This window comes from Rhineura floridana, chromosome 2 (genome assembly GCF_030035675.1).
Source record: "Rhineura floridana isolate rRhiFlo1 chromosome 2, rRhiFlo1.hap2, whole genome shotgun sequence".
Lineage (NCBI taxonomy): Eukaryota > Metazoa > Chordata > Lepidosauria > Squamata > Rhineuridae > Rhineura > Rhineura floridana.
Genome location: NC_084481.1, coordinates 90573382 through 90598435, shown reverse-complemented (window position 1 = coordinate 90598435; position 25054 = coordinate 90573382). Strand labels below are relative to the sequence as shown.

Genomic DNA, 25054 nt, shown 5'->3' with positions numbered 1-25054 from the left:
CTATGCTGATTACTTGAGGTGAGATGAATCCTGTTGAAGGAGTCATGTAAGCTCCCATAACGTGGTGCCCTAAGCTGAGTGTCTTGTTAGAAAATAGCATAGAGACCTGCAACAATATGTTTCAGTTTTGGATTTATCCTGTTCAGGGTTCTAGCCAGCCGGTAATGCCCTTTTCCAGGATATTCCTTTCTGTTCCCATTCCCATTTCATAGCAATGACTGGGAAGTTTATGCATAGACCTTGCAGGTTTAGGTAACAAAAGTGCCAGGGTTGTGAATCAAGTCAGGTTTTCTACAATATTCTTCTACGTGGAGCATTCCACCTTAGGCATCAGTCCAGGGATCAGCTCAGTAGATGTATAGTTTGTGAGTCTGAACAAAGGCAGTGAGCAAACATGCACTGAGTCTCTGTCCTGTTGGCTACACAGTTGTCCTTCTCCGCTTTTGGAGTGTGTTTTAATTTAGTGCCTTCAGTCTGTGGTTACTGAGTTTGCACTTGGTGACAGTCTGACTTAATTTGGTAGGGGAATCTGGTCATCCATCTGGATGAGGCAGATGGACTGGCAAATACTGACGCATTGGCTGAAGCATGGAAATGAAAAGATATCCTTTTAGTATTCAGAAATGAGAAAAGCAGATACTGATGATGGTGAGTGCATGTGAAATACAATGAACACAAGCGGCCAGATACACAGCTGTACACTTCAGAACAGTTCCCAACCACTGGTCTGTGGACCACCAGTGATCCGCGAACTTTGTTCAGGTGGTCCATAGCCTGCCTGAAAAAATACGCTCTGCTAGAAGCTGCATAATTTTAATTGTATTATACATACTACAACAGGCAGAAAAATCATTAAGTGGTCTGCCAAGATATTCAGCACTTTTCAAGTGGTCCGTGGGGAAAGATGTTTGGGAACCACTGGTCTAGAACATGAGTTTACCTAGTGGTAAAGAGGAGGGATGAGCTGCATAATATATGCTGCACATTGCAAGGAAACTCTTTCTCAAGGGAATGCTTAAGCAAGGGATAGCCAGCATAGCACCCTCCAGATGTTGTTGGACTCTCAATTCCCACCAGTTCCAGCCAGCATGGCCAGTAGTCGTGGATGGTGGAAGTTGTAGTCCAACCATATCTAGAGAGCACTACATGGACTCCTCCTGGTTTAATGCATCTTGCTCAAAACGACTTCTTATTTGAGACAACTTTTCTTCTTCAGCTCACCTAGACAGACCTTGACACAGTATTCTCTCAAAAAACATTGGGAAGCATATCTGTTGTGCAGCTGTCTTCTTATCTGTTCTTGATTTGTCTATGGCTGTTATTGATCCTGTCTCTTTCTGCGGCAGAGGAAGGGAGTCTTCCTCACCAGGGGCAATCTGGGCCCTGCCGAACACTGCTGGTGATATTCTTTGATTTGCCATCAAGCAGGCATATGGGTCACTTTGAGCACTGTGCATTGCCCTGGCCTCCTCAGAAACATTAAAATGGGAGTGTGGCATCAGTCTCATGCCAGGATGAGATTGCAGATGATCTTGTGAGTGGAAAGACCACAATAGTCAATGCACTTTCAAACCACAAAAAGCTGATGGAGGTGAGTGACTGACTGCCTTTCATACTGAATAGGGCTTTTGGTCAGCCTGAACTGCTAAAGCTATTGACAACCCATATGAAACTCCCATCAGCAAGCACAAGGCTTTTGTTTTCATCCTTGTGTCTGGCTCCTTTGCTCTCCCTCCCTCCTTCCCCCCTCATTCTTTCCCATAGGGAGATGGAGGCTGTCTCCTTGCCTTTCAATAGCTGACTAAAGCAAGAGGAATCTACTTTCTTTAATCCTTCCCCATTTTGTTGGCATGGACAGCCATGGCCTGGGTTTTCAAGGTGCAGACCTAGGAGCTGGCGGGACGTCTTCTTGACTACTGCAGTGCCAAAGCCTTTGTTGTGAATACGGCCAGCTCTGCACTGAGATGCAGAGCATTATGTGAAAACGATTGTGGAAATGATGACATCTCCTCTGGAAATACCTTCCAGCTCTGGAATTAAGCCTTAGAGATTGGAAGATATATCTTCCCATATCTGCTTGATATAGACTATTCCCTGGAATTGTTTGGGCTTCTAAATAAATATCCTCCACCACCACCTTATTGTTAGATAGGATGCCCATCTCCACTATCAATTCTAGAAGCTCTATGCTGTTTTAGTTGGGTTCCAGATGTCACTTTGAGAAAGCACTTCAAGGAATAGATATTTCGCACTGTATGGTTTTTAGAGCTGCCCTTGCAGTTTTGGTGCACTAGTATTTTGTTGCTTATGCTGATCCTGCTACACCCAGTGGACTCACAAGAAGTAGCATAGGGACTAGCCTCCTGAATATGGAGATTGCAAGTGACCCATGTCCTCATTTACAGAAATGCAAATGGTTAAAAACAAAAAGAAGGAAACACTTGTTGGCACTAGCTCCAGATTTTTTTGGAGGGAGGGGGACTTCAGGAAAGGCATCCTCATTGACTCTCCCTTAACACAGAATAGGTGGGATTCACTACCTGAGAATTCTCTCATGTCACCTCTGACCTTCTTGGCTGCTCTGTACAAAGTGAGAATGATCCTGATGTCAGGACAGTGGGTCCTTTTTCAGTCTTGGGGGTCCCAGCAAATGTCCAACAACAGTCCCTTGAGGAGCCAGACAATATTCCAGACAATTCAGGAATATAGGAAAGTCACTTATGCTGAGCCAGACAATCTAGCTCAGTACTGGCTACACTGACTGGCAGTGGCTCAGGTTTCAGATCGGGGTCTCACCCTGAAGGTGCTGGGGATTGAACTTGGGGCCTTCTACATGCAAAGCAGATGCCACTTAGCTCTGCCACTTAGCTACAGCCCTTTATATCTCACCTTTCTGTTGCAATCCCCAACACTCAGGACAGTTGGAAATGTATTTAGAGCTACATGCTGCAAACTGGCTTCACCTTTCAGGAGCAGACCCTGCCACTGTCCATTGATCGCTGAAGTAGTGGATGATGTCACCTACCTTCCTCTGAAAGGAAAGGAGGCACTTTTTTTCTGTTAGAACAATTCTGTTTTTCTGTTAGAACAATAAGTGCATTTGGCTGGAATTGGTTTTTTTTGGGGGGGGGGTTGGAACATGCACACCCTAAAGATCTCACTGTCCTGCATCTGGCTGTTAATATAGCAGGAGCATCAGATGACTATATTGCTCAGTATGCAACAGTAATGTTTCCAGCCTCTGTCTGAACAGTCTTGGCAATTTATTTATTTTTAAAAACCAGCTGAGTGAGCAGGATCCTGTTCTGGGCCCATCATGGCAGTTTATTCTGCAAACATGATAGACTTGCAGCTCTCACCAATGGCCATTTGAATTGACTTCAGAGCAATCCACTACTGACAGACCAGAAGGTCTACTAAATGGTCAGAGTACTGCAGAATGCATGCCATCTCAAACTTTGTTCATCACAGATGGATCCCATGTCTCCAGTAGACATCAATGCCAGCTCCATGCCATTGCACCTGCTTTACTCTTGGTTGCCCTTCCCAGATTTATTGATGTATTAAAATGACTGAAAATGAAAATGAACATTAAGTACTCCATGAATTGGGGGCTAATGGGAGACTGTAGAGGAAATGGAGAAAAATATCCAATGGAGGAGAACAACTTTGGGTTGGGATTCCTGCATTGAGCAGGGGGTTGGACTCAATGTCCTTATAGGTCCCTTCCAACTCTATGATTCTGTGGCGAATCACAAACTCTCAGCCTTGCCACACGCACAGGTATGACTTTGAGTTAAGGCAGCCTCCTCAGTGTAGTCTGCCATAGGGTCAGGGGAAAGCTGGCACCTCCACTACCGAGGAACTGGGCTGGGGAGAAAGAACATGACAGGAGCTTAGAGAGAAGGAGGGAAACAGGGAGCATTGCCAGTGCCAAGAAGTGTGGAGAATCAATTACATTCCTGCCTTGATCTTTAATTTTCTGATAGTCTAAACCCATCAGTGCATGAGCTTCAGCACAGCTGAACGTTGCCATTTAAATTAAATGTCATCTCCCCTTATTTAAAATGGGGGCGGGGAAATTATCCCTTTCCATGCCTTCATTGTTCAGCAGCTGGAAAAATCTTACTGTGATTGTGTGAAGTCCCTCTGGAAGAAAGAGAAAAGTTTTGGCGAGTATGGAATGGAAAGGAATGATCTGGCTCTGTCCCTGGTCTCCTCCCCTTTGGGCAGAACTCTCTCTTAACTCCTTCCCTCTTTCCCTCCCTCCCTCCCTCCCTCCCTGTGCACTCTTTTCCCACTCCTTTCTGTCATTCTTTCTCTTTCTCCACCTCTTTTCCTCCCCCCCCTTCCTTGCCACCACTCCCCAACTCTCTGTGCCTCTTAGTGTCTTCTGTTGAGCATTTTAGTGGCTAGGAGCATCCAGCAGCCCTCCTTCTTCCACACTCCGGTCACTCTGCCTCTTCTGTGATGTCATTTCTGAAATCACATAACTACGGGATGATAAGTGAACCCCTCGGGATCTGACTGGCTGAAATTACAGACAGGGCTTTATCCCACTCGCTTCCTACAAGCCAGGGGAAAAATAAACCTCACTCCCATGCCTGACAGATGGAAAGGCAGTGTGCTTCTTCTGCGGGGTCTTGCAGGAGCAGCCGTACACTTCAGCTCTAAAAAGTAAACAGCCAAGCCCAGTTTCTCTCCAGCTGCAGAGGCTTTCCTGTATGGTGAGTTCACCTTCCCTGTGTTAGGGTTTAGTTTTTCTCTTGGGATGATCTATGCTTAGGGCATGGCAAAGTGGGATCAAGTTCAGTGCTTCCCACCTGAGGTGATGGTGCTGAGGCAAGGAATAGCTTCTGGGTATTGCCAGCCTCATAACAGAATCTAGGCTGGCACTGAGGATCAGAGTACAGAGTGCTTAGAGCTCTCCCAGTGGAACTACTGCATAGCTGTGTCCTCAGGGTCTTTGCGCACTTGCTGAGAGAGCATTGGGGTTGGTGCTGCAGACAGATGCCACTCTTTACTGCAAGCAAACTAGAAATTTGCCTAAGGCAAAGTGCTTTGTGATATATATATATTTTGCAAAATACATCCATAGAAGCCTTGTATTAACCTGATGGAACTTGCATAAGTTAATCTTCATGGCATGCCCCCTCAAGATGTTTTTGCCATCTGCCTTGTGTTCAGACTTGTCATGCAATATCTCTGGACGGTACAAGGGTGATGGGATGTTAAAGCTTTACCCAGAGCTTTTGAGTGCAAATCGGTACTCTCTGGGGCCAATGGTTGGGACGGTGGGCTGATTTCTGCCAAATGTAACTCTCAGGGTAACACATGTTTAACAGTAGTTGAAAGCTGGCCCCCTGTTTGCTCAAATCCTGAGGGCATAGTGATTGAACTCTGAGGAATAAAACCAATCTCCCTTACCCCAATACACCAAAAGCTAAAGACTTGATTTTATACTCTCTCTGCCCTAGGGGCTGTTGTTTACTTCAACAACAGTAAACAATGTAAACGATTCCTTCTCATTTGTATTTTTACGCAGGCATAGAACTGACGCCACCTAGGCTTGCAAAAGTATATTTGGAATTGACTTTCATCATTTTCAGAAAGCTGGACACAGTCCCAGTTGGCAGCACCACCTTCTTTACCACTTCTTCTTTTTATATCTTTTGTATATCAGGACACAGACTTTTTTTTTTTTGTATGTTGGGCAAGGGGTGCAGATATGTAGAAAAGGATGCAAGGCAATAGAAAACTGCTTGGCGATACTAGTATACTATGTACGGGTTTATTATCCATTTCAGTGACAGATGTGTCTCTGCAAAGACAGGGTATGGTACATGTCCATCAGTAAATCAAAGACAGGGAGATCTGGAGAGGAAAAGGTTTGTTATCTCCTGGTGTTGCAATCCCTGTTCTTACTGGCTGAATCAATACAGATAGCTTCAGCAGTTTCTTCCCCCCTTCATACCACTGCAGTATCAAATACCTCTGACAGCTCTGGCAGCTGGGTCAATAAACAAACGGGTGTTCTTCCTCCTCCTTCTCTCTTCGTGCCACTTGACTGAATGGCTCTGCTGGCACTCATTACCGTAACAGAGGAGATTGACAAGAAGGGCACCTGTTACTATTAGGCTGGACATCGCAACAGATTTTTTTTTCCATCCAGCTTTGGGGGTGGTTGGTTGGAGGGAATGGTCCTTTTGCAAGCTGGAAACATTCATTAAGTATGTGCAAGAAAGAGAGACCAATAAAATGTTAAAATAAATCTATTGAAAGAGGGCATGTAAGTGTAGTTTTAACCATTAGACTCTTGTTTGTGGCACATATAGCAGTTCTGCATGATAGCAGTGTATTGGTAGTAATGCTGATCTCCTTGAAAGGACTCCTAGAATGAAGAAAAAGAGACAATGTGGAGCACAACACCTCCCTTTGTTGTTGTTATGTGCCTTCAAGTCGATTACGACTTATGGCGACCCTATGAATCAGTGACCTCCAAGAGCATCTGTCATGAACCACCCTGTTCAGATCTTGTATCTACCCTTTTCCTTGTAATTACATAAGACTGCCAAGGGGTTACTGCCTATAGGAAGCAAAACCATATATTCAGGGGGCTTGACAACATGAGCTTTGAAAGAAAACCTAGGACTTCTGTGTTAATAGCATGTTGTATGTGTGTTTGTGGAGCTTAGAGAAGCCAGTGCAAGAAAACAGAATGGCACACCAACGGTGCTGCATGTTGCTCCCAGCAGTGAGAATGGAACAGAGAGCAACTGTCTTGGTGCTGGCTTAAACAGCTACCTCTAGGAAAGGTAGAGGGTGCCATAGTTTTTTATGTGACTAGCCCCGTTCTAGCCTCTGTGTGGTCCACTGACCCCTCTGGATTATTTGTTGTACTAGGGTGACAGAATTATGTCCAAAAGTGCCAGCATTAAAGCAGCATGTTATTTCTATACTATAATGCCATCTATAAAGAGAAATACAGACAACAATAATTGTCTTGATTTTATCTGTATTTTTATTTGATAAACCATTTATACCGCCCCATAGCCGAAGTTCTCTGGGCAGTTTACAGCAATTAAAAACAATAAAAGCAAATATACAAATTTTAAAACACAAAAAAACAATTTAAAAACGCAATTTAAAAAAATAAAAAAACAATTTAAAGACACTGCTAAAATGCCTGGGAGAAGAAGAAAGTCCTGACCTGGCGCCGAAAAGATAACAGTGTTGGCGCCCGGTGCACCTCGTCAAGGAGATCATTCCATAATTTGGGGGCCACCACTGAGAAGGCCCTCTCCCTTGTTGCCAGCCTCCCAGCTTCCCTCGGAGTAGGCACCTGGAGGAGGGCCTCAGAAGTTGAGTGTAGTGTATGGGTGGGTTCATGTCGGGAGAGGCGTTCGATCAGGTATTGTGGTCCTAAGCCATGTAAGGCTTTATAGGTTAAAACCAGCACCTTGAATCTAGCTCGGAAACATTTTACACTATTATATGTAAATTACTTAGAGATATTTCTTCTTTTTGATGAAGCGGTCAATTAAATTTTGTTAAATAAAATAAATAGTTCCAACAGTTCCCTGCAGCTGTTATTTTATTTAAAAAATAAACAAAATAGCATGCCAGCCTGATCACAGATCTCTTACATCACATCTGGTTTGACCCTGAACTGTCATACATCGATGAGAACTTACCAGTTGCTACAAATATTGTTGGGTCCATTATAAGCATCATCAGTGGGCTACATAGCAAGATATGTTCCATGGAACCTGAGCACCAAAACATCCTCAAGTACCCCCACCCTTCTTTCGGTGAGTGATTTGTGGTGCCTCCACATGTTAGCCATTTAGTAGGAGGTATTCAGTGCATGCCAGAACTTTATGTTTGCACAGTTAAGTAGATTAAAGGGTTCTGTCACCCTAGCACAACAAATGTACTATTTTTAACGACTTTTTGAGGTTGAAAAAATGCTGGAGAAATGCAGTGAAAAGTGTGGGATGAACAAATAAATAATGGGGAGACATGTAAGCACCCCACAAGCAAATCAGGATGAATGCTCATTGTCATATAATTGCCCCATAAACAAATCAGAATGAATGCTCAGTAAAGACCGGACATAGTCTAACCAACACATAAGCTTTGTGCAAGCAATCAGGATGAATGATGACATCTGGAGGAACTATTAATCTGCTCTTTCCTCTGTGAAAGTGGCATTTGGGGAAAGGATGAGTCTCTCTCCTCTTTGCCCCCTGCTAGTGTTACCATGGGCCCTTCAAATAGAATGATGCCCAGAGTGCATTCTGGGATGTCTTCTGGCTATGTTTTTAATTTAAAAAATAAACTCTTGAGCTTGGCAGCAGAATAACTTGGAGATGGTTCTGCTGGCAGCAACAGGCGGGTTCTAAATGAAGATGGTTGTGGAGCTTTGTGCATTCTGTTCTTCTATCACATTGTTTCTAATTAGCTGGCCTGCCCCATCCGCCTTACACAGCATCAATACCAAGGGACATGGTTATACAAATTCGCCCAGGCCACAGTTGCTCTTTATCCACAGAGACTAGCTTGTTACAGCACCAAGAAGGGCTGAGGGCTCTCAATAGCTGATGGTTCCTTCAAGAAGAGGGGGAGAGTAAAGCAAACTTTCTCCTTCAGTGCTACTTTGTGGCTTCCCCACAAAGTTCACCAGTTGATTTGAGGTCTATGTATGTGTGGCTGCCCAGCCCTTGGGAAGAATGTTAGAGCTTCATCCCATCTTTTTAAAGCCAAGTGAGAGGCATGCCAGCCGACCAGCAACCTGGGCTACAAATAACCATTGTGAGAAAAGTCACTTCAGAGAAACAGTGTGGGGAGAGTTACCTCTCGAAAGAGGCCAGAAATTATTTGCTAGGCTTGGGTTAGCTGGATATATAGAAAACGCTGGGAGGTAAACTAGTATATTTTACGGCCACACCTTTGTGAGGATGTATGTATGTTCACTGGAAAACAGTTGCTTTAAATAAATTTTGGATTGGTGCTGAATGTGTATCTATATTGCCATTCAGTAATTGCTAGTGTATGAAAGAATGTATATTGTGTGGTCTTTCTTCTTTACACATGTACTGGGAACAACTGTCTCTTTGTTTATTTCTTAGTGGTTACTCTGTGTCACCCCTGCTCACTTCGCTTCACTTTGCTCACCCACCCTGTCATCTAATCTCCTTGCCCAAACCACCCCCTTCATTTAGAGCTCACCCAAACTACTCCACCTCTTGCCAGTGGTGGTGATTATTCTGAGTGCATGTATGAATGTGTACATTTGTGTGTGTGTGCGTGCATTAGGAATGGGGTCCGCTATCTGATAACATTTCATTTTTCAGTTCATCAAATGGCTACCAGTTATGATTTGCCATAAATTGTGTTCTGCTAGTTAGTGCAATTCCCAGTTCTCTTTTTTATTTTTATTTTTTCTGAAAATTACATAATTTTTCTGTTATTCTTTATGCTGCTGTATAATTTATATAACGAATACAACAGCAGCAGATTACAAAAGTAATTATATAAATAATTACGTAATTCTCAGTGCAGATTTTTTTTTTAAAAAAAACCCAGTGTTCCTGATAGCCGCAAGCGCATACAAAGAGTAGGAGCCTATTCGACGACGAGATGGACTTGCGGATTATCCCAGGATTCGATACCAAATCTGATTTTGTGCCTCTAGTCTATGAACACAATCTAGTCTATGCACAGAATCTCTAATGTGCATACACTATTATCCCTGCATACAAACACAAGTTGGATATTCTTGCCTCTTTTTAAATATTCCACATCTTTGGTACCCAAGAAGAGGGGAGGAAAGTTGGGTATGTGTTCAATGAAAACAACACAATTTCCTTTGCTCGATGGCTTTGCATCGTTGCTGCTCTGAATCTACGTTTGTTCCAGTGTTCATTGCTGCTTCTCTCTGTGTGCGCGCGCATGTGTGTGTGCATGCATTTACACACACGTTTGCTTAGGGGGTGTTCTGTAGGAAAGAAAGCCAGCTTCCTGCTAGAAGGTTAGCATTATGGGGCAGTTTCGGAAGTGCTTGCTGTCTGACTTCATACTCTTCCATTAGCCCATCTTCCGTTCCTGAAGCCAGTCCTTGGCTCATTGCCAGATAGAAGTCACTTTTTCCCCTAAATGAAAGCATTCCATATTGCAGTGCAGTTAGTTCCAGGAAACCTCACAGGGGACCTAAGAAAAAAGAGGCAAAAGGTTTCTGGGTAAGAAAAAAGGGTCCTCCAATGTGAACTGGAACTCATGTTAGAACAATTACCCCCTCAGATTGCTTTGTTTCTGTGTGATTAAATATTGAAGTATAAAAACCATTTTTCTTTTTAGTCTATAGCCCATACATGCTTAAAATCCCTACATGGAGCAGTCTTGAAACCTCATTTGCAAAGAGAAAGCAATATATGATCTAATGAGACCATACAGTTTCCCAGTGGCGATTGCACAACATGACATTCAATATATTTATTAGCCACCAAGATTTTTAGCCATGACATATTAAAACAAAATATACAAAATAAACAAAACTGTTCAGGGCTTTAAAGGTCATTATTAGCACTTTGAATTCGGCCCAAAAGCATATAGGCTGCCAGTGCAGCTGAAGCAGAATAGGTGGGTCCTCCATACCAATGTAAATGGCCACCAAAGTCTTTGCCACAGTTTTTGTTTGCTAAAATAAATTACCCAAAGAAGGCGGGTAATCACACATCTGTGGAGAAGATCAAAGATCTAGAAACATGACTATCTTGTCTTGCAAACCATATACAGGATAAGGTTCATCCCCATAACTATCTATAAAATTGCTTAGTTCCCTTGGTTCCAGTGAAAATTAGATGGGTCTTCCCTTGTGAGGTAATGGTAGGCAAGTAAACAGAGGTTTATTCTTGCTTGTTTGCTTGCTTATCTATCTGTCTGTCTGTCTACATTAATATATCCCTTAATCAGAAAAACATCTAAGTGGTTTATATAAAACAATCTGAACAACTCTTATGGTGAGCTATATTGTAGATTATTTGTTCATAATTAAAAGAGGAACTACCACCTCAAGTTCGATTCTTGTAGGGCTGCCCTGAAATGAAACCATGAACATTTTCAGAGTGAAAAGTGTACTTTCAGCTGGCTGAAATATTCCACAACACAAATGCACAAACAATGTTTTTTAAAAAACTTTTTCCAGGGCTGTTCATAGCCATTATTTCTTCTCTTCACTGCTAATTTTGTATCATTTATTTTATTTTATTTGGTTAGGGTTTCTTCTATTTTCTGGAGTGATCCCATCCAATCAGGCACCACATTAGTGTCATGATGTGATAATGCCACATAGCCAATCAGGTTTGGCCTAATTCATATTTAAATCAAGCTTCCTTCATTGCATGGCACTCACTCTGAATTGATATTTGGGAGGAGGGCAGAACAAAATAATCACTTAAATGGGTGTTGAGGGGAAATTAAACAGATAATTCTTGGATTTGCTACATCTTAATCAGAAACAGAATGAAACACCGGCTGGATTATTTCGGGTTTTTTTGTCAAGACCATTTGTTTTATTTTGGATTGCAAAGTGAACCCAATGTGTGTGTGTGTGTGTATTTTAGTTGGTGAAATGAGGTTTTCACATTTTCCCACTCTTCTTGGTCTCTTGAATTAGATGCCAGACAAATCTGCATGCTCCTCTGGCATGGCACACTTTGGGTACTTCTCTCTTTCAGTCAAGTACTCAATTGGATGAAAGCTAGTAGTTGGCTTCTCTGTTATGAGGGGGTAGCATGCTCTGAGTCTTCGGTGGGAGGATTCTGCCTTCGCACTACGTCAGGGTTGTACAACATCAGGGCCACACGACCACACAACTTGTGACTCACCAAGTCAAACACAGCCCACCAGCTGTGTATTGGGGCTCTCCTGTCTTTGTTGTTCCAGGCCTTGCAGCAAAATAGGTGTATTGAAGTCCTTTGTCTTGGTGGGTCACAACGTAATGAAGCCTTGACTAGATGATCTTCTGGTCTTCTCCTTTCGTGGCCTCACAACCTCTCCCAGCTTGTTTTCCATTTGCAGAAGAGGTTTCATGTATCCCTGGATCAATGCTGGTGCATTTGCTACAAAACAGCCTGTGTTTTGATGACAGCCCAAAAAGTAAAATAGCCAGTAAATGTGTTTTGTTCCAGTTAGCCATCAGTGCTTCTCTGGCTGTGTTTAACTCCTGTGGGAGCAGACCATGGTAGGGGCTGTGCTACCCTCAGAGAGACACTCTGGCGTCTCTTGTCTTCAGAGGCCTGGAGGGGACATGATGTCATAACATTTGGCAGCAGGTTGGCAGGATCACTGGGTCCCTTATTATTGTAGCTAAGTGCAAATGACCAACCCAGGTATTGCTTGTGCCTTTCTTGGAACATTTAGCTTTTTGCAGCATAACAAATATTGATTTTCCTGTCTTCCTTCTCTTTTCCTCCTTGCAGAGGTTGGGCACACCCAAGGACCTCTGGATGGTAGCCTCTATGCCAAGGTGAAGAAGAAAGACTCACTCCACGGCAGCACCGGCACTGTCAACACCAACCGCATTACTCTCTCAGCTGCGCCCAACCACATTGAGCACACACTCTCGGTCAGCAGTGATTCAGGAAACTCTACTGCTTCCACCAAGACAGACAGGACTGATGAGCAGGCAGTGTCCACAGTCCCCAGCAGCAGTGGAGGAAACAATCCTATACTAACCCCTGAGGAGAAGCAGGAGCTCGAGAGTTTGCTCAGTGGCTTTGGGTTGGAAAACGAAGCCACCATGCATAACCACAACCCCAGTGGAGGAGCAGTGGTCGCCTCCACTGCATCTGGCTGCCACATCATTCCAGCTCAGGTGCACGTCAATGGGGAAGCCGCCAGCTTGGTGGCTGAGAGGGAAACGGACATTTTGGACGATGAGTTGCCCAACCAGGACGGGCATAGTGTGGGAAGCCTGGGTACCCTCTCATCGTTCGATGGCACCACCAACACTAGTGACATGGGATACCATGAGGCCCCCCGGATGGAGAGCCTTACCTCCTTGCCCAATGGGTCATCCAACTTCAATGGCATAGACAAGCTGCATGATTCAGAGACGGTGATCAATGGTGGCTACCCCTACAACAATCAGAACTCCTTGCGGAGCATGATGGGACGTCACCCCCAGGATCCCTACGGGCACATCCGTCCTTCAGTGTCTGCCCAGGAAAATTTGGCTGACTATTATCAGCATGGCTTCCCCACTCCTGGCTGGTTACAACTCCAGCCACCAGCCTCCAGCCAGCAGTGCCCATATGGCTATGACCCAAACAGCATATACCGGTCACAGTCTTTCCCCACAGCTACTGCTGAGACCCCACAGCTCCCCCAGGCACCAGCCCGGAGCACGAGTAGCCGGGAAGCTGTCCAGAGGGGACTTAACTCTTGGCAACAGCAAAGTGGAGGCAGCAGACCACCTTCCCGTCAACAAGATGGAGGCTGTGAGAGCCAAAGTCCCAGCATTTCCAGTGCAAGCCCTCAGCCCAGCCCTTCACAAGCAGCACCGCCTCAAAGCATCAGCATCCCTGAATTCCCCAGGGTGGCCTCTCAGAAGGAAATAGAGCAGTCAATTGAGGCCCTCAACATGCTAATGCTTGACCTGGATCCCTCTGTCTCCATGATGCACAAATCCCAGAGTGTCCCGGTGTCCTCCAGAGAAGATAAGCCACGCCCAGTGGCTCTTTCAGTGTCTGCTCAGCCTGTGACTGGCCCTCAGGTGGTGCAGCCAAAGTCTCTCAATCCTTTTGGCCCTATTCCAGGAAGCCCTTCACACAACTCCATGGGCACCTCTGTGGCCCAGTTGCCTGAACCAGCATCTAAAGCTCATCCCACAAAATTATTGCTCCACAATGCTGGAGAGCCAGAGTACCCAGTGCAGGATTACAGAGAGGCCTATTCGCCCTATGGCTATCAGAACCAGCAGCCAACTGTATCACAAGCAAGGAGCTATGGCCAGACTGCAGGAAGCCCTCCTACATCTCCTAGGCCTCGTGCCATGGCACATCCCCTGCTGACATCACCCCCATCTCCCGTGATGACAGTTCAAGCCCAGGTACCAATAAAGGATGCAGAGAATTTTGAAGAACCTTCTCGGCCCTCTGAGGAAGAGCCTCTGCACCTTGAAGGTCTGGTGGCCCAGAGGGTAGCAGGTAGGAAGCCTTATTGTCTGGAGTCTCTATCCTTGGGACTCAAATGTTTTTTCTCCCATATCTTTTAGGGGTGGTAGGAAAAAGGTGCATCTCTAGGGACATGACTTGTTTCAGGTGGCTTAATCCAAAGTCGAATGACTAAAATGAACTGTTCCTATGGTGGAACAAAGTACAAAATACAAAACCCATCTGTTTAAAGGAACTGAACATCTTATTTACAGCCCCTCTCTAAACATGTCCTTTATAGCTATTTTGGCTGTTAACTATTTATTAAGCACCAAGCAATGAGCTAGGCACTGTGCATCACACACAAGTTCATGGTTCATGTCCAAAGAGTTTACAGCCCACATTAGATGACTATGTTGAAGAGTTTTAGAATGAGGTGCACTGAAGTAGGAAAAATGATGGAAGTCAGAGTTAGCTGGTGTGGCTAGAAAATAGGAAGTTATGATGACAGTTCTGGGGGTACTCTTCCAGTCATACTTGTAAACACATGCACATGTATTAGGACCTATCTATGCCAGTGGTGACTGGCTTTTTTTGGTAAACATGCTATACTTAAAGCCAAAGTATTAATACCAGTCTGATATGTACTGTAGTCCATATGTGGAGCAGCATGCCAACATGGGAAGCTGTAATATACTGAGTCAGACCATGGTCCATCTAGTTCAGTATTGTCTGTACTGATGGTGGCAGTAATTGTCCAGGATTTCACCCAGGAGTCTCTCCCAGCCCTACTTGGAGATGCCAGGGATTGAACTTGGGGCCTTCTGCATGCAAAACAGATGTTCTCCTACTGAGCTATGGTCCACATTGCCTTGGGGTGGTTTTGCCTCTGGGGAGCAGGCAGGAGTTCAGCCCTGAATTTGACCCATAGCCAGGACTCTCCTGTTGCTGTCCAGAAACACCTCAAATCCCTGCTGCCTGTAGACCCACCTGTGGCATCCCTGCTACATGTTAGCTACCCATAATTGACATTTAGTTTCCTTATAGCATAAATTAACAGTGATCATTGCAAACCTTTCCCCAAGCTTTTTGTAGATTTTATTTTATTTTATTTGTATTATAGATTTAGAAATAGTTTCATAGCCAAAACCAAAGCTATGTATGATAAGATAAAACAAGATAAAATACAAAGATACAATCTTAATAAACTAGAAACAATAAAACCATTTCTACTGTTACACAGTTAATATTCCACAAAATGACTGGGTCACACTTCAGGGAAAACCTTCATAAATAAACGTCTGCAGTAGGGGCCTAATATAAAGATGTGAGGCACTTGTCTAATTTTGGCTGGTAATTGATTCTGGAGGAGCTGCAACACTAAAAGTCTAGTTTTTAATATAAACTAAGTGCACCTCTGGGGCATTCAGCACTCTCAGAAGTGCCCCATCTGAGGAATGGAGTTGCCAGGCTGGGATAGGTAGGGCAAGGTGGTTGCTTAGGTAACCTGGCTCCAAGGTATTTAGGGCTTTAAATGCTAAAAGCAAAACCTTGAACTGTACCCAACAGCATGTTGGAAGCCCTAGTCAGCAACCTATATGCTTCATTCTGCACCAGCTGCAGCTTCTGAACCAAGCCCAAGGAAAGCCACACATAGAGGTGCATTTCAGTAATCCAGTTTTGAGATTGCCAATGATAAGTTCATGAGACAGATATTGGGACTCCCTCACAGGGCCCCTGTAGCTCACCTCAGAGCGGAGCTTGGTCTCGCTTCACTTGCAGCCAGAATCGATCTAGCCTACTTTAGATACTGGTGCAGAATACATAGGATGGATGAGCATTCTCTCACTAAACTTTGTTGGTTGGAGCAGCTCAAGAACGGGGGGTGGGCCCACTGGTGCCAAGTAAAGTTGGAGATGAACAATCTTTCCATGAGGGAATTCCTAAGCCTCAGTCCACATGCCCTTAGGAATTGGATCTTGATCACAGCGCGTGTCAAGATTGGGCAACAATTGCTGTTGCCCCCTTTTCCCCTTGGTACCCCCTATTCAAAGTTAATCATGCCAGATCACACTACTTTGAGGTTCTGTCATACGCCCCCCTTCGTAGGGCATTTACGGAACTCAGGTTCCAAATGATGCCCTCAGCCTTCCTCGATGGGAGATATCTGGGGATTCCATCCAAGGAACGGAGATGCATTTATGGGTGTAACTGTATAGAAGACATCTCCCATTACCTGTTACACTGCCCGTTGTACGATGATCCTAGAAGGAAATTCTTGGCCCGTTACATTCACTTGCACCCAGGCAATTGCTCCCGGGAGTTGATAGTGGAGCTCCTAGGTGATAAGGCTAAACAAGTAACACTTTCCATGGCTAATTTTGCGCTGGCCGCCAAGAAGCTGCGAGTGAATCACATCAAGACCTATAACACCATGTGACTTTCTCTTAACTCCGGCCTATTTTAGCCTATTTGATGTTTTAACCCCACTTTTATTGAAAACCCTTTTGTATTTTGCAAAGGCCTATGGCAATAAATGGCCTATGGCTATACGCAATAAAGCTTTGTTGTTGTTGTGTTGATTGCCAATGCCAGGACCACAGCAGCCAAGCTGCCTTGGTCCAGGAACAACCATAGCCATCTTACCAACTGAAGCTTCTTCTGCTGACGCCACCATGCCTCAAGTAACAAAAATGGATCCATGAGTACATCCAGACTTCATACTTGTTCCCTGTACATGGAGCCATTGTTGCTCTGGGGCAGTCAGACATATTTGTCTAGATTTAGATGTCTCTCCCTGGGTCCTAGTGGCCATTGCCAAGCTTCTGCTGAGCTTGCCACAAACCTGCAGTTTAAAACAGATGAAAGCCAACATATCTGATTTGTAATTTATTGGTATTTGACATTAAAACATATGACGCAATATAGATGGCGGGGTTGGAGTTTAGGAACTGCTCAGGACGCTGCTGTAAACAAGGCAGGGCTCTGACTTAATGTTATGCTCACTGAGTAAGTGGCACAAGGGCCTTTAATGATTTTGCTGCTACGTACTGAGTCAGGAAGGAAATGTCAACCACACCCAGAAAAGTATAATATTCCATAGCCTTGGGAGCGTCTTTCATGCCTTCCTCTGAAGTCCAGAGCATTGGCAGTCTTGGGCAGGGCTCTGTGTTCTCTGCCCCAAAGGAACTGAAATTGACTCAGAACAAATTATGCAGTTTTGCTTACATGGGTGTAATCCATACCGTTCATTCTGCTTATGGCTTTTGCAAAATTCAGGATGTTTTGTAGGGACTCAAGCAATAGTAAAAGCAACAAAAGAGGGGAAGGCATGGACTGAAGATGATGGAATGGGGGAGAATTGGTTCTGGAAGTCACAAGGAGAGACATAGGTGGGAACACCAAATCCTCCTCCTCTGGTCACTTCTTTGACATCCAAGGGTCCAAACAGGCAGGATGCAGGAGCTCCATGTTTTGAGCTCCTATGTCTTAATATTTCAGAAAATGTTGTCATGCGGGAGGGGGCAATTTAGATTGGAACCATGGCATGGGGGAGTAATGAGGTGGTCCAACCTCTTGCTCTCCTAGCCCCAGTCTAAATCACCCCTCCCCAAAAGCTGCTGTAATCCTCAGAGAGGAAAATATATGGGCTTAAGGGTGTAAGTTTTCCTCTCTGTACCAAATCCAAACCCAAATTAGTCCTCTGTCCCCTACTGGTCACCTTTTCAGTCAAACACATCCAGTTTGATCCATCCCTTCAAGCAGACATTGTCCAGAAGCCTGCATCACCTTCATCACCATTAGGCTAGATTCCATTCCATGCTGTGTATAAGTATGCAGGACGCACATGGATGTGTGACTTGTCTTAGGTATTTTCAATGTCTTCTGATGTGTATAGCTGAGTTTCTCTTTCAGTGGGTGCTAATGGGCTGCCCCAGAATAGAGACTTCCCCCCCCATACTGTCATTACCCTGAGCATCCTCCCTAATTCTTCACAGGTCACACCATAGACTGGGTTGCCCAGGCATAAATTATGGGTTACACTGCAAGGATGGGGTGGGGGACATTTTCCAAAATTATCAGTCTTTGGGATTAAAGCATTTCAGATTCTCAACAAACACAATACACCGCTGCTTAAGGACTATTGTGATGTCTGCTTCCAGTATGCAGCCGTGGCCCTAGCAATTCCTGGGTCTGGTAATTAAGACATAATTTGTTGTAATTGCAGAGCTCCTCAGAAATGTCCTAGACATAATCCAACCTGCAATGCCAGGCTCAGCTGCTTGGCTCCATCCAGTTCACCTCCTAGGCCTCAGCCATTAAAAGTATTTGGCTGAAGGGAAATGGCTTGGTTCTGGGATAAGGAGGACTAGAGGATGGGAAGCCAAGCTGGAGGCTGAGTCACTGTGGCACAGCTAAGGGTGTGTATGGATGTACATGGTTTGAGGAGCTACAGAAATGGACTCACCACATTTTCTTTAGATGTTCAGTTTTCTTTTGAGGGCTGGGCTCAGGGGAGACAAGGTCTGTGTGTCCACAGCACAAGCTAGCTATTAACAGCTGATTTTCTGGAAATTGGTGACATCACTAGGCCATGTCCCCCATCGCCTCCAGACCAGTTTTTCGGTGCTTTGCAAAAACAATTCTTCCTTTTAAAAAAGTTTGAGACCTACATTTAGTGCTTAAAAAGTAAGAAGAAATGTAGGAAGCCCACCTGAAGCATAAGAGGAGCACGAGACAAACTGATGAATCAGTGTTTTGATCTGATGGTCATTACATTTGTCAAATGCATTGTGAAGGTAGGGGGAAGCTGGGCTCAAGCTGCAGTAGAAAACAACAACACACAAACGCACAGCAAAACTTGATTTGAGCTTGAGAATGCAAGAGCCCCGCTGGATCAGACCAGTGGTCCATATAGTTCACCATCCTGTTTCCCACAGTGGCCAACCAGATGCTTCTAGGAAGTCCATAAGCAGGGCTTGAAGGTGACAGCCCTCTCCCACTGTTGCTCTCCAGCTAATGGTTTTCAGGAGCATAATACACATTTACATGTAAGTTCATGTATAATATCAAGGAGATATATAATGTATAATATCATCAAGGAAATAGGATTAATCTGATGGGTACAACTGCTACATGTAGTTATAGATAGTACCAGGGGAATGGCAAGGCCACTGCAACTGTTACAGATTACTGAGCTTCCAGTGAGACTGGGATGCTTTTCTGGTGGTTATAGAGGTCTGAGACTCTGCTGATAACAAATCCTCAGCACTAGAAAGACTGGCAGCTGCACTAAACAGACCCAGAACTCTGAGCCCAAAGAAAAGCACTATATATATAAGCACAACTAACACATACTTCTACATCCTTCCATTCTGTCATTTTGCCTGTTGCAATAGAAAAACTTTCACCTGTCAGTGTGAAAGCAAGGAAGGAGCCAGTTTAAACTCCCTAAAGGAGGGTGTTCCAGAGCCTTGCGGCCACCAAGAGGGCCCTCTCCTGTTTTCCCACCAGATGTACCTGAGGGTGGCGGGACTGAGAGAAGGGCCTCCTGCGAAGATCTTAGCACTCGAACAGACTGATATGGAAAGATATGTCTGGCTGCAGGGTATGATGATGACATCATTGCTTACCTTCCCCCATGGCCACGCTGCAGGCAGGAATTTGCCAACCTATTATCTCCTGTCTTCTGTGCGTATACTATGATAAGTAATGTGGATGGGCAAACTTGAATTAAAAACATGGGAGGAAACTGGTGTAGAATTACCTGCTTGCGACATGTGCAGTGTCGCAGTTCATTAGTGCCTGATATGGGGACACATGGCAGCCTTGCAGAGTGTTGTTATATCATGGGAGCTTTTTACCTGAGATGCATATGAGCCAACATACAATCCCAGGGCACTTTATGTCCTTAGATCCTGGGGAAAGAATAGCTGATGTGGAAGCAAGAGCTTGTACTCAAGGCTCACAGTTAGTGTTAAGTGACCCATGATCATAGAACATGAAGTGAAGCTAGAGATCTGGCAGGAGCTAAAGAATGAAGAGGAGGAGAGTGGAGGGAATGGAACTGGCCAGAACAAGCTGTGAGAGAGGAAAAGAGTGCAAGAGAGCTCAGGGGCCAGCATGTTATTTACAATGCATGCTACTATAAATTGCCTGTTTGTTCCAAGGCGAGTATGTGTGGAATTTCACAGATCATCCTCCTGCCTGGTTCACACTGTCATGAGAACTCAGATTTCCTACTGCAGTAGCAAGATGGGAGCAGTCCTATAACGATTAAGGCAAAAGGCCTCTAGGAGGACTCACCATCACCATTACTCTAACTACTGCAAATCATGCCTGGCTCAAGACCCCTGGGGACCTGAAATGGAAGTCCTGAAACAATTAGCATGATGTAGCTGAGTCAGAGATGCCTCCACATATCATTTCATTCCTGTTTGTGCATTTTGTTTACCCTCTCTTGGAAATCCCTCTTCAAGCCACAAGGTATACCAGCACTGTTGGTTATTTGTGCTCTATTTACATACTGCCCAAATTTGCATAATGCCCTTATTCTCAGCATCCACTTCCAGATCTGAGGTGGGTCCTTGGGCAAGATGCCTTCAGTGGGCCTTCCTTGCCATTGTCACAGCTGCCCATTCACTTACTCCCCCCTCTGTACCCATTCTGCACCACTGCCCAGCAAGACAGAGCATGGCAAGTGCAGGCTGCTTCCCTTTTTCTTGCTCATCCACATTTAGAAGGAAGCAAGAAAGAGCAGAGGCAGGTGGGAGCTGCAGTCAGCCCCTGCCGGGATGTGGTCCTTGACAGGCTCCCAGCAGTGCTGGCTTCTGATGCTGCTGGCTATGGTCTGTCACACCTTTGGGCCCTCTAATCACATTCTTGCTGGAGCAGCTGGTGTGATGGTGCTGTGCCACTGCCTGCCTTACAGTGATGTTGCTGCCACTTAACAGGACAGTGCAGGAGTGGGGAAAGGTAGTTGCGGGTCTGTGCAGGTGCACCAGTGGGAGTGCCAGATTGGTTCTGCCAGTGTATCTGCAAAGCCCTGTCTTGCCACAATCTTGTAATATTTCAGTGTCTACAGTCAGCATGCTTATTCTGTGAATTAGACCAAGAAGCGTCTTCCCCAAATTCCAGATTGATATCTGAGGCCCAGAGACACCATACAAGGAAGATAAGGATTATCAGTCATGTAGTATAAATGTCTAACTCCTCTTGAATCCAAAGGAAGTTAAGCATCTACATGGAATTTATTACCCCACAAATCATACTTCTGAGGTCACCTTACTCACCCAAGATCCTGTGAAGAAGCTGGTAACTGAATTGGTTTATTGGTATCATATTCTGATGATGACCCACCCATACCCCATATTACAGTTTCTTTAGATCTGGGGTATATTTCCAACTAATATTTTCTCTTGTGTTCCCCCCCTTCTCCTTTGTCTGTTTTGATGTTTGTTCTGTCTCTGATTACTCTCTCTCTCCACCTCACTCACCATGATGGATTTTGTTTCATCCTTGATTGACCTTGTCCTGCTCCTCTGTTCCTATCCATCCTACCTCCGTCTCCCCCTGTCAGACTACAACGCCAAACTCCGGGACATCCGGAAGAGCATGAAAAGCCCCCATCCTCCTCTTCATCGACAGCGATCCTTCTCCTTTTCTGGTTTGTTCTGTTGCTGCTTTTCTTCCTTTCTCTTCAGTCTTCCCTTCCCTGGATCTCTTGCATGGTTGCTGGCTCCCTTGCTGTTGCATGGACGTCAGAGCAGAAAGGCGGGGTTTCTTTCCACACTGTAGGAATGGAAGGATGTGGATATTTAGAGTCCATTCCATATTCGCACTAGAAAAACCTAGAATAGGATTGTCTCCTAATTTGCAGAGGGAAAGGCCCGAAAAATTGATTATCTGCTTTTTTTCAATGTTCAGGATTGCCTCTGACACTGCCAGGTACCTTCTTCACATATAACAGCTTTGTGTTCTGCTGGATAAACAGGTATTCATCAGGAATTCTGAGTGGTATATTTGTGCCTATCATGATTGGACTCTAAATACAGCCTTGCTCTAACCCCAAAGCTCCTTCTTTTTTAAAAAACCAATGGTTGTGCTTCCTCCTACTTTCCCCTTGCAGTGTGTATAATGAGCTTGTTGGTGAATTCATTTGCTACGTGTGATGCTCATCTGTGATGTATAACCAGAAATCACTTGCAAAAGGATTGGTGTGTGTGTGTAGGCTTGTTTATCTCAATGCGCACCACACTTGCTCCTGCTTTGTTATTGGTGCTGTGTCAATGTCTCCATAAATACTGAGGGGAGGAATTTGTATGGGTGAGGATGGAGGTGAAAAGGAAGACTAAAGTCTGTTGGTGGGATGGTCACCCATTGTAGACTTTGGCCACACACCAAAGTTTATATAGGGACTATGTGTGTTAAATCAATGGGGTGATTTACTTCAAATCTTTCCACAATATCAACTAGAATCAGGAGAGAGTCTTCTAGTTCTGGATGGCTAGCAGGAGAAGTGAGCAAGTGGATGTGTGTACATTCTTAGAGGCAGCAGTCCTACTCAGAACTGAAGAAAGGAGCCTGTCAATGGGATTTTAAAAGGGTGGATGCTCCAGAGTGTCCCTGTTGTGCATATGGGGTTTATGGAACGTGAGCTCTTGGAGCCAGAAGAGATGTTTTCACTAGAACATCATGTTCAGCAAAGGCTCCTGGATGCTTGTTTTGTTTATTTGTCTCTTTCATTGGTGTAGCAGCCTTTGTGTATAAAAGTTAACAGACATTTTCTCAGTGGTCTTTGGAATACGTCTGAAATGGTTGCTGATGTGTGTCATCTCTATACCCCCAAAAGTACTGGTTGCCATTCTAACAGAAGAGGTTGTTTTTATTTTTTATATTTTTTATCTCTTTCATTTGCCCCAATACAGGATACTTGGGTCTTCTGAATCCATCCACCTCTCTCCCTACAGGTTTGGTATTTGTACTCCTGTAAAAATTTCACACAGCTTTGTTTGACTTGGACACTGCCTTTTGCTTATCCTCCACTGTGGCCCAAAGAAAATATCTCATAGACTTTGCCTCTCTCACACACTGCTTCAGGATGAATGCAGCAGCATGTTGTATGCTTGATAGCCTGTCACTTTGGCTTACAGTCTCCCCTTGGAATGATGGTCTATGGTGTATGCATACAATTCTCAAATTAATTCTAGTGGAGTGGAAGATGTATATCATAGCATGCCACACTCAAAAGAGAGCAGTAGGCTAAAGGAATGTGCTCTTGTGTTATTTCACTGCTTCTGGGCCCCATGTACACATTTTTCCTTAATGTTCCCATGGGACCATAACATTCTAAAATGGGAAGAGATTTTTTTTTTTTTACTTAAAATGGAAGAACTTCTTAATATTGGTGGGGTGCCCCCAGAGACATGCCCTGGGTTGTCAATGTAATAAGCCTGGTTGAGATGTTATGATTTCCTTCTGATAAACCATGGTTTATTGGATTGAGAGCAAGCTGTGTATTCAAACAATCCCTCCTCTCCTCTCTCCTCTTTCCTCATGCACCCAACTTCAGTGCTTCTACCTTGGCTTGTGAAACAACAGTTTTATGCGACATCCAAACCAACTTTGTAAGCAGAGATTAAACCATAGATGTCACAGGAAACAGCGTGAGAGCATGCAGCTCATTCTCGGTCCAGTAAACAATGGTTTACTAAGCCAAGATTGCTATCTCTGAACTGGGCTATAATGCTGCTCTGGATATAATTCCATTAATAAGAAACCAGATGCAAAACTATATTAATGAAAGAATGTTTCCTATGTGCACAAGTGTGGTCTTGTGAATTAAGCCCCTGTGTTCTTATTTCTTGTGAATAATCTTCCATTTTGTCTTTGAGAGGGGAGGAGTTGCTGTTGCAATATTCCTTTGGCATCTGCTCCAGAATGCCAGAGGAGGTTTTCATACACACAAAAGGAAATATGCACATTAACAAATAAAGTATGCTGTCTGAATCCTTGAAGAGTAGAGTAATACAAAATATAATTCACCCAACTGTAGTTATTAGCCATTATAGCTAAATGGAGCCTCCATGTTCAGAGACAGCGTACTGCTGAATACCAGTTGCTGGGGGACTGGGTGAGAACTGTTGGCTTCATGTCCTGCTTGTTGGTTTCCAAAAAGCACCTGCCTGACTACTGGGAGACCAGGGTTCAAATCCCCACAGAACCATGAAGCTCACTGGGTGACCTTGGGCCAGTCACTGCCTCTCAGCCTCAGAGGAAGGCAATGGTAAGCCCCTTCTGAATACCGCTTACCATGAAAACCCTAGTCATAGGGTCTCCATAAGTCGGAATCAACTTGAAGGCAGTCCATTTCCATTTTTTGTCTAATCCAGCAGTCCTGCTCTTATGTACATCAACAGGCTGTGCTTTGCAGTCAAATGGTTAAAAAAAGGTATGTTTTCCCCTAGGTCATTGAGTGTAATAGTATGCAGTTAACCCATCATATTCAATTAAACAGAAGATGAAGGAACTTAATCTGCATTAAAAAAGCAAAGTTATGTATTTACTTACAAGGTAATATACATGTAAATGCATATATGAACTTCTGCTGCTCATTCACTTGCCTCTCCTTCTGGGTCCCGATCCATACAACACCTCCCAGAAGCAGAGGACAAAGTGTACAGAGGTTACTGCTGCTTCTCCTTGAAATTCCCACTGCTTGCTTAATTGCTTGCTCAGAGAGAGCAGGTGAAGAGGCAGCAATAGCAAGGAGGAAATACCTTGCTGCTTTCATAGGAAGTTTCATATCGGAAGCTGCCTCATACCAGGTCAGACTAGATGTCCATGTACTACAGTAGTGTCTACTCCAGCCTACCCCACCCTGGTGCCTCCAGATGCTG

At 44.4% G+C, this 25054-nt stretch overlaps 1 protein-coding gene across 18 annotated transcripts in view; it reads left to right on the top strand.

Moving 5' to 3' along the window:
- The window catches only part of TNS1 (tensin 1), a 471254-nt gene that overhangs the window by 376731 nt on the left and 69469 nt on the right, over nt 1-25054 (top strand). For 14 of the 18 annotated variants that reach the window (XM_061609240.1, XM_061609243.1, XM_061609247.1 and 11 more), the window contains 2 exons: nt 12483-14210; nt 21736-21822. In XM_061609240.1, coding sequence (XP_061465224.1) covers nt 12483-14210; nt 21736-21822 — 1815 coding nt within the window. Of the gene's footprint in view, nt 1-12482; nt 14211-21735; nt 21823-23083; nt 23126-25054 lie in introns of all 18 variants that reach the window. The other 4 variants (XM_061609248.1, XM_061609246.1, XM_061609249.1 and 1 more) reach the window with 2 other exon arrangements.